A 19519-nucleotide genomic window follows, 5' to 3' on the forward strand; every position below is an offset into this window, starting at 1 on the left:
CAAGTGTACAAGATGCACAACTTAATAATACAGCTAAATGGGTTAGAATAGACCTAATCACAATCATCATTCTTCTGCAAACAATGATTATTTTCAGTAGAAAAAAACAGACCATATACATACCAAACTCTCTTGATATACAGCTAGCCTTTGAATTATGTAAGGGTTGCTTTCTGCGGAATTTCCCTAAATGCTTATGCAGCACTCACAAATTTGATTGAATGTGATTGAAGCAAAAAAGAAATGCTCGACGGACATGTAAACAGAATTATTTATTAAATTTTTTTATCTCATACGCAGGGAAAATTATAAAAGTGTACAAAATTTTAAATTACAAAAAGAGAGAGGAGACAGGCATAACGCCAGCAAGTTTTACCTTTCGAGCATTGTTGCCAGAATTAACTCTCCAGCTGATAAGCACACTGCTGCGGAAGTTGAGGGATGTGCAGATTTAGAAGGGATTTTTTCGAACACATCACAAAATTTCTCTGCAGCTGCAGATTTGGCACCGGCAGCTTCACCGCATACTTTAATGTTTTGGCAGCAAAAAGCTTGAACCTATTAAACTACCAGTTGCTTGCCACTACCTTGGCTTGGGATTTGCCGTACTTATCCTTAATATTTTCATAAATACTTCTTGCTTTTGCTTGAATGGCCATTGGACTCAGGGGCACTTGCTTCTGAATCTGATTTCCCATCAATATTATTAATAGCTTTTCCTTCTTCGATATAGCATCTGAACGCTGTTTTGTGATCACTGTTGATTTATTAAATGCATTGCTCCATTAACTAATTATAAGTGCACTGTCCATTTAAATAGAATTCACTGTTGAAACAACAAGAACTAATTCTGTACAATAGATGATAAACTTTGTCATGCTTCGTAATTCTTAATTAATCATCTTCATTTCTAAATCAATTTTCTTTCGTTTCCTAGCACTGCCAGCACTTACACTTTCTGTTGGTCCCTTTCCCTTCACCATTTTAATAAGTAAATAGGAATGATGAGAAGATTGTGAAAATTTATTTATGTTTTTTATGATTGAAGATTTCAGTGAAGGGAAACCCATTTCACCATAATACCGTAATGTAAAAACCCACAGAATTCCAGTTATCAGTATTATAGTGTTATAGGCCTAATGAATCTGATGAGTATAATGAGCAATTGTGCAGAGAAATAGTGGGCCAGTAAATCAGAATGTCTTATAATGGGGTATTTAACTTTCCACATATTGACTGGAACTTGTGGATTGGTACACTTGCACACTAGCAAGACTTTTTTGGATTTATTGGATAACTGTTTTCTACAGCAGCATGTTTGAGAGGCAACCAGAGGAAGTAATACTTTGATCTGATTATCAGCAGTGATTATTCATGCATTAATAATTTGCAGATAAACGAACACTGGGTACAGTGATCACAATGTACTGATATGGCAATTACTTAAAGATGTGACTACTGTCAAGGCTAAAGGGAAGGACTTTTGCTTTCGTAAAGGTGACTACACACGTCTCAAACAGTTTTTAAATTCTGTACAGTGGGATCAACTGATGACGTTACCAACAGTATTCTAAATGTAGGGACTCAGGGACTTAATTTTGGAGGCTACTAGGCTTTTCATTACAACTAAGAAATACTGTTCAAGGTTTAGGCCTAAATGGATCTCAGATGAATTAATGAGGCTAGTGGCAGAGAAGAAGAATGTATGGGATGCATATAAAGTATCAGGCGATACAGAAGCCTGTGGCAGGTATAAACTAGTCTGTAATAAAGTCACAAAGGACGTTAGGCAGGCGATGAAGATTATGAGAAATCTTTGGCAAAGAATGCAAAGAAAAACAGAAAAATCTCTTTACTTATGTAAACTCTAGAAGGAAAGAGATATATCAAATTGGACCACTTAACATAGATGGGTTGACTATTGATGATAATGCTCAGGTAACTGATAAACTGAATGAGTATTTTGCATCTACATTCACATATGAGGAGTTATTCAATGAGGGGAGTGCCAGAGGTCTATTAAACTCTGACAGTAAGCTAGATAATCTTATAATAACTGAGAGTAAAGTGGAGGAGAAATTGTTGAAGATAAGCATAAGAAAGGCACATATTAAAGGAGGCAGCAAAGGAAGTAAGCAAACCCTTAGTCATAATTATGAGAGCTTCCTTGGACTCAGGGGAGGTCCCCATCAACTGGAGGTGTGCAAATGTATCACCAATTTACAAAGGGGGTTCACAAAAGGTGACACAAGTAACTATAGACCTGTTAGCTCAACTTTTGTTCCGGGGAAAATAATGGAATCATTGGTTAAAGAAGCATTGTTAAAGAGAGGTCTTGTCTGACAAATTTGATTGGATACTATGATGTGGTCACAAAGGAACTGGATGCAAAAAATAATTTTGATATCACATACTTGGATTTCAGGAAAGCTTTTGATACTGTTGCACATGGAAGACTGCTGTACAAATTGGATAGATATGGCACTAAGGGCAAGTTGCTAATTTGGATAAAGGGATAGTTGAATGAGAGACAACAGAGAGTGGTAATCAATGGATACTGCTCTTTGTGGACAAATGTTATTAGTGGAGTTCTCCAGGGTTCGGTGCTGGGACCATTGTTGTTTTGTATATTTATCAATGATATTTATGAAGGTATATCAGGCTTAATGTTCAAATTTGCAGATGATACAAAGGTTGGCAGGGTTGTTAACGACAGTAATGACAGTATGCTAACCCAACTGGATCTAGATAAGTTGGGAAAATGAGCTGAGAAGTGGAAACTAAAGTTTAATATTGACAAATGCAAAGTGCTGCCTATGAGTAGTAATAACCCAAGAGAAATGTGCCAACTGTGTGGTACTACACTCAGGGAAGTGGAAAAGACCTGGGAGTAATTGTGCAGTCAAATATGAAGTGTGCTGAGCAGTGCAGACGGGCTTCAAGGGCAGGTCATGGAGCCTTGTTAATGATATATAGGATTTTTGCTAGCAGGGACAGGGAGGTGATTAACCCATTATACAAGGCAACGGTCATGCCACACCTAGAGAACTGTACTGTATACAGGTCTGGAGGCCTCATTTCAAGAAGGATGTAGAGTTGCTAGAACAAGTACAATTAAAGGCAACAAAATTGGTGAGGGGAACAAAGGGGTACTCTTACCAAGAAAGACCTAAGTTCTGCAAATTGCTGCATCTGGAGAGTAGGCACCTGCGAGGTGATCTGATTGAGGTGTATAAGGCCTTGAATGGGATGAGCAAGCTGAATGCTGATGGGATTCTTCCTCTTGCTCAGATTAAGAACCTGACTGGGTATAGATTGAAATTGAGGAAAGACAGTTGTAGAATAGATGTGCAAAAATTTGCCTTTATCGAGTGGGTAGTTGGTTGGTGGAACAGGCTTCCATCTTTTGTTGTGGAAGCTAATAGCCTAAATAAATTTAAGGCTGAGCTGGACAGGCATTTTGAACGAATGGAGGGGTGAAATGGGAGGGTTTTTTTTTTTTTTTCTTCACTGATGGTGCATAAGCTTGCTTTCTTGCATCATAAGCCTCTACTAATGCTAATGTTATCGCAAATGCAGTAAGATTGAGTTTATTTCCCATTTATAAATGACTGCACTAACAGAAAAGCCCAATCAACCAGAAAGTGCAAATTGTTATTATTTTTTTATGGTCGTGACCTTCAGAAATGTTTTAGAAAAATATCACAAAGGTGTTCAAAATTGATTCTTATAACATTAGCATTAGCATTAGTAGAGGCATTTGATGCAAGAAAGCAAGCTTATGCAGCATCAGCCAAAAAAAAAAAAAAAAAAAAACCCACTTCCACTTCACCCCTCTGTTCGTTCAAAATACCTGTCCAGCTGAGCCTTAAACTTATTTAGGCTATCAACCTCCACCACAAGGGATGGCAGTCTGTTCCACCAACCAACCACCCGCTGGCTAAAGGCAAATTTCCGCACGTCTATCCTACATCTGTCTTTCCTCAATTTGAATTTATGCCCTCTCAGGTGATTTTTCTGAGCTAGAGGAAGAATCCCATCAGCATTGAGCATGCTTAAACCATTCAAGGCTTTATACACCTCTATCAGATCACCTCGCTGGTGCCTAGTCTCCAGACACTGTAATTTGCAAAACTTAAGCCTTTCTTCGTAAGAGCACCCCTTTGTTCCATTCACTAATCTTGTTGCCCTTCTCTGTACTCGTTCCAGCAGCTCTACATCCTTCTTGAAATGAGGCCTCCAGACCTGTATACAGTACTCTAGGTGTGGCCTGACCATTGCCTTATACAATGGAATAATCACCTCCTTATCCCTGCTGGAAAAATTCCTGTATATCATTGACAATACTCCATGAGCTACTCTTGCAGCCCGTCTGCACTGCTCAGAGAACTTCATATCTGCCTGCACAACCACCCCCAAGTCCCTTTCATTCTCTACCACTGTCAGTGTAGTACCACAGAGTTGATACGTTGCTCTGGGGTTGCTTTTTCCCATGTGTAGTACTTTACATTTGTCAATGTTAAAGTTCATTTGCCACCTCTCAGCCCATCTGCTCAACCTTTCCAGATCCTGTTGCAGCAGCATAGTGTCAGTAGTGTCCTTGACAACCCTGCCAACCTTTGTATCATCTGCAAACTTGGACATTAAGCTTGATATACCATCATCAATATCATTTATAAATACAGAAAACAATAATGGACGCAACACTGAGCCCTGAGGGACTCCACTAATAACATTAGTCCACGATGAGCAGTGTCCATTGATTACCACTCTCTGTCTTCTCCCCCTCAACCACCCCTTTATCCATAGCAGCAATTTGCCTCCAATGTCACACTGCTCCAATTTGTGTAGCAGTCTTCCACGTGCAACAGTATCAAAAGCCTTTCTAAGATCCAAGTATATAATATCAAAGTTATTCCCTGCATCCAGTTCTTTTGTGACTGCATCATAGTATCCAATCAAGTTGGTCAGGCAAGACTTCCCCTTAACAAAACCATGCTGTGTCTGAGCTATAACTGAAGTCTTGTCTAAATGATCCTGCAGTGCTTCTTTAACCAGTGCCTCCATTAATTTTCCTGGAACAGAAGTTAAGCTCACAGGTCTATAGTTACTTGTGTCAGCCTTTGATCCTCCTTTGTGAATTGGGGTCACATTTGCACATTTCCAGTCTATGGGTACCTCCCCTGAGTCCAAGGAAGCTCTCATAATTATGGCTAAGGGTTTGCTTACTTCCTTTGCTGCCTCCTTTAATATAACTGGATAGATCCCATCCACCCCGGGTGCCTTTCTTGTGTTTATCTTCAACAGTTTCTCCTCCACTTTACTCCCAGTTATTTCAAGATTCTGTAGCTTACTGCTAGAGTTGAATACACCTCTGGCATTCCCCTTGCTGAATAACTCCTCATGTGTGAATGTCGATGCAAAATATTCATTTAGTTTGTTAGCTACCTGAGCAGGATCATCAACAGTTGACCCATCAATATCAAGTGGACCAATCTGATTCATCCCCTTCCTTCTAGAGTTTACATAAGTAAAGAACTCTTTGCTGTTTTTCTTTGCATCCCTTGCCAAGGATTTCTCGTAATCTGCCTTCGCCTGCCTAACCTCCTTTGTAACTTGGTTGCATATCAACTTGTATCTATCATAGGCTTCTGTGTCATGTGTTAATTTGTAAGTATCCCATGCATTTTTCTTCTCTGCCATATGCCTCATTAGTTCATCTGACATCCATTTTGGCCTAAACCTTGAACAATATTTCTTAGTTGGTATGTAAAGCCTAGTAGCTTCCAAGATAAGTTCTTTGAATGCTTCCCATTTTGAATTTGCTGTTGGTAACATCATCAGTTTGTCCCACTGTATAGAATTTAAATACTGAATAATAACAGAACATATGATAACAATGAAAGTAGTGTGCAATTTCCATTATAAAAATGACCTTTTAGAGAGATAAATAGTTTACTTATACAGCGAAAATTTCAACTTCCGAAGTCTTGGAACAAATTACCAAAAAAATAAAATGTGTTACTGAGTTTACATTAAGATATTTTCACAATACCTCCATTTATTTCAACACAATGCAAAATATGTTTTCACAATTTTTTTAAGTTTGCACAAGCCGGAATAATCTTATGTAAAGTCGAATTTCTGTGAATCGAGTATTACATAAGCCGGGTAGTGGCTGTACATGCTACAATGTAATTTTTCACTGCTTAATTTTTTACGCTACAGTTTAGTAATTTACAATATAATTTAATCAAATTGTAATGCATGTGTGTGTAAAAATATTTGTAAAAACAGGTTACTATAATTGAGATACTCCCACTGCTAAACAATTCCAAGAATTGAGTTGTATAAATAAAACGTGTTTGACTCAAAGTTAGGGCTGCTACCCAGGTGGGTAACACTCCTTGACAGAAAAAATATTTTCTTAGCTAAATATATGAAGGCTCTTCAAATAAAGAATGATAATAATTTTTTTTTTCACAACATACCTTTATTAATCATCCATGTTTTGATGATCCTTTTCAAAGTAGTCCCCATTTGATGAAATGCACTTACGGCAACATTTCTGCCATTCTTCAAAAACATGTGGAAGCCACATGCATTTGAGAATCAACCTATGATGTCTTTACAACTTCTTATGACAACTGGAAACGTTTTCCCCACAGCTCCCTGTTTAACTTTGGAAATAAAAAAAATAAAAATAAATTGCATGGGGAAGGTCAGGGCTGTATATAGGGCAGATGAGGAACACATTTGCCATCAATGCTGGCTAAGTACAGAGTTGTTAAAATTAAAGTATCCCTATGTAGAGGGCTCTGGAGCGAGTTCTAAGGCTCGTACTGAAGAGAAATTTGGACAACAGGTACAATAAAGAATACGCTCACCATTTATTGGGGAAAAAAAATTAGTTACAAAATTTGTCAGTAAATAGCACTGTGGCAATACAAATCACTTGAACAGTGCTATAACTGTTCAATATGTCCACCATTTTGGTCAACAACAGTTTCCATTCGAAGAACAGCATTTTCTACAGCAGAACGTAACACATGTCAACTGGAATAGTCAACACATGACGTCTAATGCTGTCCTTCAGATCTGCCAGAGTTTGACATCCTTCCCGATACACCAGGTTCTTCAAAAAACCCCACAACAAGAAGTCGCATGGGGTGAGGTCCGGTGATTGGGGTGGCCAAAGTGCCTGGAAACAACGGCTGATGACCCATTCGTCCGTAAAGTGTTACCTTAGCAAACTTTGGACACAACAGTGGATGGGGGGTAGCACACCATCTTGCACGAATATGGTATCCTGAAGGCACCCATGTTGTTGCAGCTATGGTATTGCGAAATTTTCCAACATTTCATAATATCGCTGGTGAGTGACGGAACAGGTGAGGGGTCCAGTCAGCGTTACCTGTTCAAATAAATACCATGAATGTGGCTGTAAATACACACCACACTGTCACTTTTGGAGAATGCAACGGGACCTCTTGGATAATGCGAGGGTTTTCAGTTGCCCAAATGCGACAGTTGTGTGTAATCACTTGTCCATTTAAGCAGAAGTAGGCTTCATCACTCCAAAGGATGTTCCAGGGTCAAGTGATAACCACTGTCATTTGCGCCAGAAACTGAAGTGCATATGTGAAACGAATATCTGCATCACCATGCTTTAGCTGCTGTAGCATGTGCCTCTTGTAAGGATAGTACCGCAACACCTGACGCATTACTAGCCTTACAGTGAAATACGGCATGTCCACTTCATGAAAAACAGCTGGCACACTTGTGCTACCACATCTTCGACAAGAGAGGAGTCCATTCATTTTCGACCTCTACCTGGTTGAACACCAAGATGTCCTGTCGCTTCAAATTTCGCAATCATTTTGCAGCCAGCACGAACAGTAATAGGTCCATGCCTTATGTGCTTTTGATAGTGCAACTTCACTAATAGGACCTTTTCCTGCAACATTGCTGCTGTAGTGCAGGAAAACATCTACTGTATGATTTGAATGTGCTCTGCTTCGCTTTTTTTAAACAGTACAGTAGAGCTGAGAAGTGGCACTGTGGCTATACCTTATGATTACGCAAATAACATAAGTTATTTGCATAATTGTAACTAAGATAGTCACGTGCCATACAGTGACAAATTTTGTAACTATATATTTTTTTTCCCAAAAAATGGCGAGCACATTCTTTATTATACCTGTTGTCCAAATTTCTCTTCAGTACGAGCCTCAGAATTCGCTCCAGAGCCATCTACATAAGGATACTTTAATTTTAACAACCCTGTACTTGATGACAATATGAGCAATGGTAGGTCTGTATTTTCATAATGAAGCATCCACCCATATGCATGCAGTTGTGGTTGTTTGTAATGAACAAGATCCCACAAAGTGTACGGTACAGTTCTGTAGTAAGGTTCCATAACAGTCATATGACATGGCACAACATGCTAGTAAACGATTCCTTAAATATAAAAAAAAGAAATGACCAAAACCTTTCCTACAAAAGTCACAACTTTTGCTTTTTTTTGGTGTTGGCGATGATGCAGACTTCCAAACAGAGCTCTATTGCTTACTCTCCGAATCAAAATCACGAAGCCATGTCTCATCCACTGCTATCACCTTGTTCAGAACCTGACAAACCTCCATGCACTTGCTGTTGCTCAGGCGTGAATAGCCTTGAAACCTAGCATGCTAGTTCTAGCAACTTTACATCCTTCCTAAAATGAGGCCTCCAGACCTGTACACAGTAATCTAGGTGTGGCCTGACCATTGCCTTGTATAACGGAATAATCACCTCCCTGTCCCTGCTAGCAAAATTCCTATATATCATTGACAAGACTCCATGACCTGCCCTAGTAGTCTGTCTGCACTGCTCAGCGAACTTCATATTTGATTGCACAATTACCCCCAGGTCTTTTTCACTTCCCTGAGTGTACTACCACACAGTTGGTACATTTCCCTTTGGTTATTGCTACCCATACGCAGTACTTTGCATTTGTCAATGTTAAACTTCAGTTGCCACTTCTCAGCCCATTTTCCCAACTTATCTAGATCCAGTTGGAGTAGCATACTGCCTTTACTTTCATTAACAACCCTGTCAATCTTTGCATCATCTGCAAACTTGGCCATTAAACCTAATATACCTTTATCAATATCATTGATAAATACTGAAAACAACAATGGGCCCAACACCAAACTCTGGGGAACTCCACTAATAACATTTGTCCACGAGGAGTAGTGTCCATTGATTACCACTCTCTGTTGTCTCCCACTCAACCACCCCTTTATCCATTGTAGCAACTTACCCTTAATGCCATACCTCTCCAATTTGTACAGCAGTCTTCCAGGTGCAACAGTATCAAAAGCTTTCCTGAAGTTCAAGAATATGATATCAAAATTATTTTTGGCATCCAGTTCCTTTGTGACCTCATTACAGTATCCCATCAAATTGGTCAGACAAGACCTCACTTCAACAAACCCATGCTGTGTCTTAACTATTAGTGCAGTCTTGTCTAAATGATCCTGCAATGCTTCTTAAACTAGTTATTCCATTATTTTCCCAGGAACACAAGTTAAACTAACTAACTAACAGGTCTGTAGTTACTTGTGTCACCTTTTGAATCCCCTCTGTGAATTGGTGATACATTTGCACACCTCCAGTCCATGAGGACCTCCCCTGAGTCCACGGAAGCTCTCATAATTATGGCTAAGGGTTTGCTTACTTCCTTTGCTGCCTCCTTTAATATAACTGGATAGATCCCATCCCCCCCAGGTGCCTTCTTTATGGTTAACTTCAGCAATTTCGCCTACACTTTGCTCTCAGTTATTACAAAATCACTTAGCTCCCTGTTCGTGTTTGATAAACTTCTGGCACTCCCCTTATTGAATAATTCCTCATGTGTGAATGTAGATGCAAAACACTCATTCAGTTTATCAGCTATCTGAGCATGATTATTAATAGTCAAACCATCTATGTTAAGTGGCGCAATCTGATTCTTCTCTTTCCTTCTAGAGTTTACATAAGTAAAGAACTCTGCTGTTTTTCTTTGCTAACGAATGCTACTAAACCTATTTAATATCTCTGTAAAACACTATGTACTAAGTTAATTAACAAAGAATACAGTAAAAATTCACTGACTGTTCTCTTCCGCAACCCAACCAACATGGCGATTTTGTCTCACAATTAAGGAAGCAGTGTTTATGATTCCTGGTTTTTTTTTTTTTTTTTGTAGTTGTTGGCGCATCGGCTTCTGTAGCCATAATGCACTTCCCAAAGTTTTTGCTTTTATTTTTATTATTATTTATTATTTGGTAGTTGTTGGTGCATCGGCTTCTGTGGCCATAATGCACCTCCCAAGGTTTTTGCAGTACTTTGATCCAAGCCCGAGGCAGGATTTGAACCTGCGACCTTTGGGTTGCTAGGCAGGCACTTTATCCACCCAGCTAGCCCGGTCGACAAAGTTTTTGCACTACTCTAATCCAAACCCGAGGAGGGATTTGAACCCGTGACCTTTAGAGTGCCAGGCAGGTACTTTACCCACCCAGCTAGCCTGGTCAGCATGATTCTCATGGTGACAGCAGTGGTAGGAGCTCCGGGACTGCAGATTTTTGTGGTTGAATCATGTTCATCTTTAAACATTTTAAACCACCTGTGAGATGTGCTTTATGAAGCACAGATTTATCATATGCTTCTTTTAACATTTCATACGTTGCAGCTCATCTTTTCTTGAGACAAAAAATCTGAGAGCAGCATACTGTTCCTCACATATCACACCCATTGTTAGGTAGGTAAAACTGAACAGGCATAAACTTGACTAACCACCAAGGTCGCACTGTGCACATCAGTCAACTGCGCAGTTGCTATGTGATGCAGCTTGGTTTTGTATTAAATTTTGCAGCTCAGCTAGAAATAGCAAACAGTACAGTTATTCATGAAAAATTATGATCGTTCTTTATTGAATAGCCTTATATATAAATTTCAGATATTTAAATATAATTATATATATATATTTAAACAAATATATATAATTATATTTAATTACATTTATAATTATTAATATAATTAAATATAATTGCATATATAATTTAATATAATTGCATATATATATATTAATTATATATATATATATTAATTATATATATATATATTAATTATAATTAATATTAATTATTAATGTTAATCTGTGGAACTTTTCCAGGAGTCCAGGATACCACGGTAAATTATGCTAATTATAAACTTACCTGAAATATCGCTGTTAGTAGAACTACCGATGAAAAATTTCACACGATGTTCCTCTCCATTCAGTTCATTCTCAGAACACTCAGTTGAAGATTCATATTTTAATAATGGAATGTAAGGGTGATCGGCAATACCATGTACTCTTTTTTTGTTTATCAGAAATGATCCTCTAATAGAGTCTGAATGGGATAAACTGTAAAATGCATATGTGAAAATTTCATAAAGTTCTGGAGATAAAAAAAATTAACTTTAAAAATCATGCTACACCAATATTTTTAATTAAGCCAGACAAACAAATGTTTGTATCAGAAAATACTTTTGTAAAGACATGGATCACTCATACTGTGAAGCTATTACTACAAATTGCTATTTTATTTGTAATATGATAGTTGTCTACTGACTGAGGCAACATTCTATTCCCTGAAATGAATCTTAGGGTAATTGTACTACATAACAAAGAAATAGCATTATGCAGTAGAAGCTTGCCATTTGATTTTTGTTCATTTGAAGAAAAATTTGTTGTATGCTCTTGTGGGTCAAGAGCTCAATTATCTGCTGAAGGTAATCTTGCATTTTCCTCAGGCTCTTAATCTCTTGGCAGATATTCTTAACACTGATTATAATGCACATGAATATCACTACAGCACACACACACTATTTATTGTATGAATAATATTTTCTGTGTATTAAAAACTGCACTATTTTATCTTATGCTACAATTCACATAATTTTTAAATACAGGTATCCCCTAATTTATACTGCCTGATTTGTTTTTTGCTTCCCCTTGTAAAACAGACAGTTGTGTATCTAAATTGATCGGGGTTTAACTTACTTCAGATAAATGATATTTCCAGATATCGGATACCTTACCCTACCAGATATAACATTTTATGAAAAGTGTGGCAAGAATAAATGATATTGCAAATTAAAATAAACATTTTATTCAGTATTAGTATTAGCAAATGATGCAAAAAAAGCATGTTTATACAGCATCAGCAAAAAAAAAAAAAAAAAAAAACCACATTCCCCCCCCCCCTAATCATCTCTCCTTAAATTTATTCCGACCAACCACTTCTACAACATCAGATGGAAATTTGTTCCAACAAGCAACTACCCTCCAGTGGAAAGCATATTTCTTCACATCTATCCTGCAACCATCCTTTCTCAATTTTAATTTGTGCCCCCCATCTCTGTGTTGTCTGAAATAGGATAAGGATGCCAGGATAAGCTGTTAATTAACTGAATAAGTTACATTCTGTGATCAGACTGACAGCTTAGGGAAATTCAAAGTTCAGCAGCTATATAGTTTTCTGTGAGAAGTAAATCACATAGGTACTTTAATTTTATAGATACAGTAATACCCCGAAGTTACGCGATAGGTGGGTCCGACGAAAATCGCTTAAGTCGAATTCGCGTAAGTCGGGGTAAAACTTTGCATATAAATACATATAAATTTTGTTTAATTGGGACCAAGGACTAACAAAAACACTAGTTTAGAAGAAAAATATTTAATAAAATTGCAGTTATTTATACATATTAATACAAATTATGTATTAAAAAAATAAATGAGTTACGTAAAAAAGTTATTTCGATGTCGATGGCTTCATAAAATCTAACAAATTCGTCTGACGACACAGCGCCTTTTTTTCACACAGAATTTCTTCCTAGCAAGCTAATAATTTTTTTATTCCTTGCTTTGTAGCTATAACGCGTTCTTCAATTGAGCTGAGACCTTCTGTCAAACTTGCAATTGTCATGTGCTTCATGTGCTTTTCTGGTGGAACTGGGTCTGAAGTTTCGGATACTTCAGTGATGTTTTGCTCACGCATCTCTATGAGCTCATTCATTGTCAGCTCCTCACTATGTGAATCCAACAGCTCGTTGCATCATCACCATTGACTTCCAAATATAATTGCCTGGCAAGATTAACAACTTCTTCTATCACATGAGCGACATGATCAGTTTCTGGCATTGTTTTTGTCTCGGTTTTGAAAAAAAAAGGACAAAGTTACTTCCAGACACCATTCAATGTTTTTTCAGAATTTCATCCCAAGATTCTTCAATGATTCTTACGGCATCTAAAAGATTGAATTATTTCCAAAAGTCTTTAACAGATATCTCACTATTTTGTCTCATTAGCTTCATTCAGACTTGCAAACGAACACCTCATGTAGTAAGCCTTGAATGTTTTGATGACTCCCTGGTCCATCGGTTGAAGCAAGCTGGTTGTGTTTGGAGGCAAAAACACAACTTTCATACATGGGTCGAAATTAATTAGGGTGGCAGGATTGTGACCGGGTGCATTGTCAATAAGAAACATCACTTTAAATGGAATCTGTTTAGACTTGCAATAACGTTCGACTTCAGGTATGAAATGGTGACGAAACCAGTCCTCAAAAACGGAAGCAGTCACCCAAGCTTTATGACTTGACTTCCAAATCACTGGTAAGCTAATTTTAGATATACACCAAACGAAAAAATCAAGAACCGCGTAACTCTGAGTTCGCGAAGTCGGGGTAGCGTAAGTCGAGGTATTACTGTGTGTGTATATATACAGCCAGGCCTCACATAACACGAGTTCGATTAACGCGATTTTCAGTTAACGCTATTTGAAAGATTATACCACTTTTCACTTTATATGCTGCAAATTTCCAGTTAATGTGATTTTTTTTTTTTTTTTTTTTTTTTTTTATGCGACAGTTGAAAAGATTTGAAATGTGCATTAAGCTTACCGCGAGTCGTATGGTCAATAAACAAACGTTTGCCTGCTGCCCGCCTCGGTGCATTCCATCAACCATCAGAAGAAGACGTGTTACTTGTTTGTCTCCTGCTAATAAAGTCAATGCACATTTGCATAAAAATTCAAACTTTTAAATGAGCCAGATGAAAATGTTACCGTGAAGGAGATAACGGTAAAAGAATTAGATGAAATCTTTCGTATCGCAGAGAACCTCAAACAAAAGGTTTGAGGTTCTCTGCCAGAGCCCAGAGAAGATTGTTGTCGGCTATCGGAAATTGATTGATGAAAAGAGAAAGTCAACACTGTTCAAATATTTCCGCTACAGTCATTTCTTCATTGTGTATTTTATGTCAGAGGTTCCCAAACTTTCTCAGTTCGCGGCGCCCTTAGTGTCTCAGTAATTTTTTCAAGGCGCACCCAGACCAAAATAATTACCTAACAGTTCCGTTTAGTAGTTAGGTCTAAACAACTTAATAAGAAATGCTGAAACTGTGAACTACCTCGAGCTAGTAGTTCGCACGGTGTCCGACAGATGTCGAGTATCGCTATATTTCCCTCGAAAATTTTAAATATTTCGTGGCGCACAGTTTGGGAACCGCTGTTTTATGCAATAAACATTTAATTCCATAATTATTTTCATTATCTTTTACATTGTATACAGTTAAAAAGTTATTTAAAAGGTATTTTTAAAATTCTTTATGGACATTCCAGAAGGTCAAGGACCAATTATAATTTTTCCTATTGATTATTATATTCGATTAACACGTTTCCATTTTGTGCGATGCGCTCGCGGGAAGAATTAATCGCGTTGACCGAGGCCAGCCTGTATATATATTTTTTTCATATAATTTTTATTTATTTATTTACATATATTGTTTAAATACATCTGTAATGTCTGCTGTATGAGGTGATCCAATGTGGACTCGTTGCATCACAATTCACACTGTACACCAGTTGGTTGTCTCTAAGTACTAGATTTATCACCTGTTAATTTTCTTCTCCAAAACTTTGCTTAAGTAGCTAGTGAGGGCTATTAGTCAATAGTTGTTCAGGTTGTTCTAATATTTACTGGTTTTGGGAAAGCTAATAATATTGTGTTGTTATGATTTAAGGATACTGGTTTTCTAGGAAAATACTCATACAGCTGTACAGTTTGAGAAAGTTTTCTACTTTCTATTTTAGATGTTAAAGCATATCATAGCATATATGTCTGTACCAATTGCACTTGGCCATGCTTGTATTATTGCTTCACATAATTTGTGTAGTGTAATTGGTTCATTTTAAGGTTCAGGTTTTTTTTTGTATCAAAATTAAGTCTGGTTTTCTCCTTGTAGGTCAAAAATTCTGATGTACAATTGTTTTGCCAATTCTTAGCAGAAGTATCTTCCAATATATTAGCTATCTCTGATGGGCCAGTAATGCTCTCTGCATTCCAGCGCAATATTAAAGATGGTTGGTTTCTATATTTCCCACTTATATTTCTCCTCTTTTATTTCATATTATGTATGTGTTTGTTGTTATCTTTACGGAAAAGGTAAACTAAATCCAGGAGATTCTTCTGGCTTGTTTCACAATATACCTAGCAAGTGTTCATACTTGTTTATATTTTAGGAAATTATTTGTTGCAAGATATCTGCACAAGTTATTCAAAGCTTTATTTTGTGTTCTTGTTTTCATACAATCTTCATTCCACAAGGATTTGCAATGTAGTGGGAAATGAGTTGAGGTTGTGTTACTGTTTATTCAGCTGTTTGTATTAAGTTATCTCTGACATGTTTCATTGTTTAATCAACTGATTTTTCTTGAATGATCTGAAAATTAAATGTTGTCAGTTCTCTAAACCTCTCACATGTTTTTTATACTTTCCAGTGATGTCATATGGTCTGCTGGGATAAAACAGTTTTGGCCAGGGTAATGATTGCAGCTATATGGGTTTTCGATTACTTGCCAGATTAATTCACATATAATTAGATTACTTGCCAGGTAGATGCACATATAATTAGATTTACTGCTGCGGTTGTGCAACTAGGAAAGTGAAAATAGGTATACTTACCATCATTGAGTAGAGAACTGTTATTTTGATCTATTATCCTTTCTATAATTTGTCCTTGTTTGTTGATGTCAGCATTTCCCTAAAACAGCTATGTCCATTCATGTCTGCCATTATACACAATGGCACTAGGAGTTGGGAGATTAGATGGCCTCGTTCTTCAAATGGTATGTATGGTTACCCTAAATCTTGATGTTTTTACAGTTATTGATTCCTAATTACTATTCAGAGAGATGTGTTCGGTTGGTATGATTATGGACCAAGATGGCTACTCCTCTATGTGTTGGTTCTTTTCCTATTTCATCCCTCCACTAATTTTTTTTTTTTTTTTTTTTTTGTGATGGAGTATCCTGTTTTTGTTATTACCTAATGTTATCACAGTAACATTAGGCAGCACTAATTGCTTTTATATGCGCACTCGCTAAAAAGTTTATAAATATCGTTTTAAGGTGTTTATATTAAATTCTTTTGTGAAATTCGAGTATAGTGTGATAAGGTTCATCCGGTTTGACTGTTTATAATCATGGAAAGGTAATATTTATGGTATATTTACAATAAGTCTGTTTTGGCAGTTATAGCATTCTATGTTCTAATTGTCAATTCCAGCTGTCTATGCTTTAGCATAGCACTGGTATTTGAAAGTTTGAAGATCTGCTTTTTAAATTCTAGAAATTATGGATGCAGGGGAGTTTAATTAGATGGAGGAGTTTGTCACATCGATTAGTTGTACCTAATTTTGGGACAAAATATCACCTTATCAGAAAAGATATAGATTTTTAAAGACCAAGTTTTAATTAGTAAAGGCCTATACAGCCAAATAACAGTGCCACGCTGTAGAAAGACTTGGTAATCTACTCCAGTATTTTTCACCAGGAAACTTTATGAACAAGTTCAAGAATAAATTGATAATGCTAGGAAAGGTCAGTGGAACAAGGAGAAGAGGTCAGCAAAGAACACGCTGGCTCGGACACCATCAAGAGCGACACTAGCATGAGCATTAAAGACTCGGAAGAAGCTGCTGAAGCCCATAAAGTCTCCGAAAGTTGGCTGTGACTGAACAGATGAAAACAACAACAATCCTGTTTTTAAGGTATTTTTATCGCTTGGAGGCAAAACCATATTAGTTTATGGTGTGTTATTAGCACAGTGATGATGGCACCCCAAAGTGTAGTAAAAACAGTGGTGGGTCACCTGACAGGTGCCCAACTTTCTTTTTACTGTAAAATGTTTTGGGATTTTTTATTTTAAAATAATGCTAATAAATAAATAAATAAATAAAATAATTCTGCTGAAAACTGCAAAAAACACTTTTGACATAAAACAGTAACAATCTGTTATTCTTCCATTTTCCAGTTTAAAAGACCATTAAGGATGCAAATCTTCGTGCACATGTATATGCACATGAAGATTTGCATCCTTAATGATCTGCATACATTGTGTGCATATATTTCTGCTTATTATAGATGTAAATATTATTAAAAAAAACCAAACATTACATATATATTCAATACTGTTAGTTACTTCTGTTTGAGCTAATTTCAAAATATTCAAATTTGGTGCACTTCACTTCATGCAAAATTCAAAACTATGTATCTAGCTTCCTGCAGCGAAGCAGCCATCTCGAAAGAAGACTGGGTTTCAAGTTCCCATCTTTACTATGTGAAAACAATAACAAATCTTTCAAAAAAAATTTCTTGTATGCAATTTCTGTACAGAAACCATAAGAAAATCAATTCAGAAACTACTGCAGTTAAAGCTTAATTATTGTTAAGCTTTTACTTAATATTTAGGAAGGTAGAAAAAAATTTCAGATTTTTTGAGCATTGATTAAAGCGGGAATGTTATTTTCGAGAATGGCGGGCCACCTGACAGGTGACCCACCATTGCCGGGTTAAATATTGTTGTAGTTGGCATGTAGTTCTCTACACCTACATAAAACTGATCCATTATGCGGTTTTCCATAGACATTCAGATTTCTTCCAAAGTGAAATATTCTTTTGTTTGTCGGTTTCTATCATATCCCCTCCCCAGGAAGAAAGGCTGATCCATGTACATTTCTTCTTCTGTAAATATTTCTAGAACTCAATTTATGAATGTGTTTATCTTTTCTGTCTCTCTCTCTCTCTCTCTCTCTCTCTCTCTCTGTGGTGATTATAGGCTGATGTTGGTGCTGAAGAAATCAGAATTGGGGTTTTCACTGTTTTCGTGATTCTTATCCATTTAGCATTAGCATTAGTAGAGGCATATGATGCAAGAAAGCAAGCTTATTCAGCATCAGCCAAAAAAAAAAAAAACCACCACTACTCCCATTTAACCCCTCCGTTCGTTCGAAATACCTGTCCAGCTGAGCCTTAAATTTATTTAGGCTATCAACTTCAACAACAAGCGATGGGAGTCTATTCCACAAACCAACTGCCCGCTGGCTAAAGGCAAATTTCCGCACATCTATCCGACATCCGTCCTTCCTCAATTTGAATTTATGCCCTCTCAGGTGATTATTCTGAGCAAGAGGAAGAATCCCATCTGCATTGAGCATGCTCAAGCCATTCAAAGCCTTATACACCTCTATCAGATCACCTCGCCGATGCCTAGTCTCCAGGCTCTGTAATTTGCAAAACTTAAGCCTTTCTTCGTAAGAGCAACCCTTTGTTCCATTCACTAATCTTGTTGCCCTTCTCTGTACTCGTTCCAGCAGCTCTACATCCTTCTTGAAATGAGGCCTCCAGACCTGTATACAGTACTCAAGGTGTGGCCTGACCAATGCCTTATACAAGGGAATAATCACATCCCTGTCCCTGCTAGAAAAATTCCTGTATATCATTGACAAGACACCATGAGCTACTCTTGCAGCTCGTCTGCACTGCTCAGAGAACTTCATATCTGCCTGCACAATTACCCCCAGGTCCTTTTCATTCTCTACCACTGTCAGCGTAGTACCACAGAGTTGATACGTTGATCTGGGGTTACTGTTTCCCATATGTAGTACTTTACATTTGTCAATGTTAAACTTCATTTGCCACCTCTCAGCCCATCTGCTCAACCTTTCCAGATCCTGTTGCAGCAGCATAGTATCAGTAGTGTCCTTAACAACCCTGCCAACCTTGGTATCGTCTGCAAACTTGGACATTAAGCCTGATACACCATCATCAATATCATTTATAAATACAGAAAACAACAATGGACCCAACACTGAACCCTGAGGAACTCCACTAATAACATTAGTCCACGTTGAGCAGTGTCCATTGATTACCACTCTCTGTCTTCTGCCACTCAACCATCCCTTTATCCATAGCAGCAATTTGCCTCCAATGCCACACTTCTCCAATTTGTGCAGCAGTCTTCCATGCGCAACAGTATCCAAAGGCTTTCTAAGATCCAAATATATAATATTAAAGTTATTCCCTGCATCCAGTTCTTTTGTGACTACATCATAGTATCCAATCAAATTGGTCAGACAAGACCTGCCCTTAACAAAACCATGCTGTGTC

The 19519-nt window shown here is 37.4% G+C and overlaps 1 protein-coding gene across 3 annotated transcripts in view; it reads right to left on the bottom strand.

Annotated features, from left to right (window-relative positions):
• The window catches only part of LOC150083765 (tyrosine-protein phosphatase non-receptor type 13-like), a 478105-nt gene that overhangs the window by 256403 nt on the left and 202183 nt on the right, over positions 1-19519 (bottom strand). For all 3 annotated transcript variants that reach the window (XM_090378206.1, XM_090378207.1, XM_090378208.1), the window contains one exon: positions 11244-11434. In XM_090378206.1, coding sequence (XP_090234332.1) covers positions 11244-11434 — 191 coding nt within the window. The remainder of the gene's footprint in view (positions 1-11243; positions 11435-19519) is intronic.

Source organism: Mastigoproctus giganteus, chromosome 7, assembly GCF_048544385.1.
Source record: "Mastigoproctus giganteus isolate SK-2022 chromosome 7, ASM4854438v1, whole genome shotgun sequence".
NCBI classification, from domain to species: Eukaryota; Metazoa; Arthropoda; class Arachnida; order Uropygi; family Thelyphonidae; genus Mastigoproctus; species Mastigoproctus giganteus.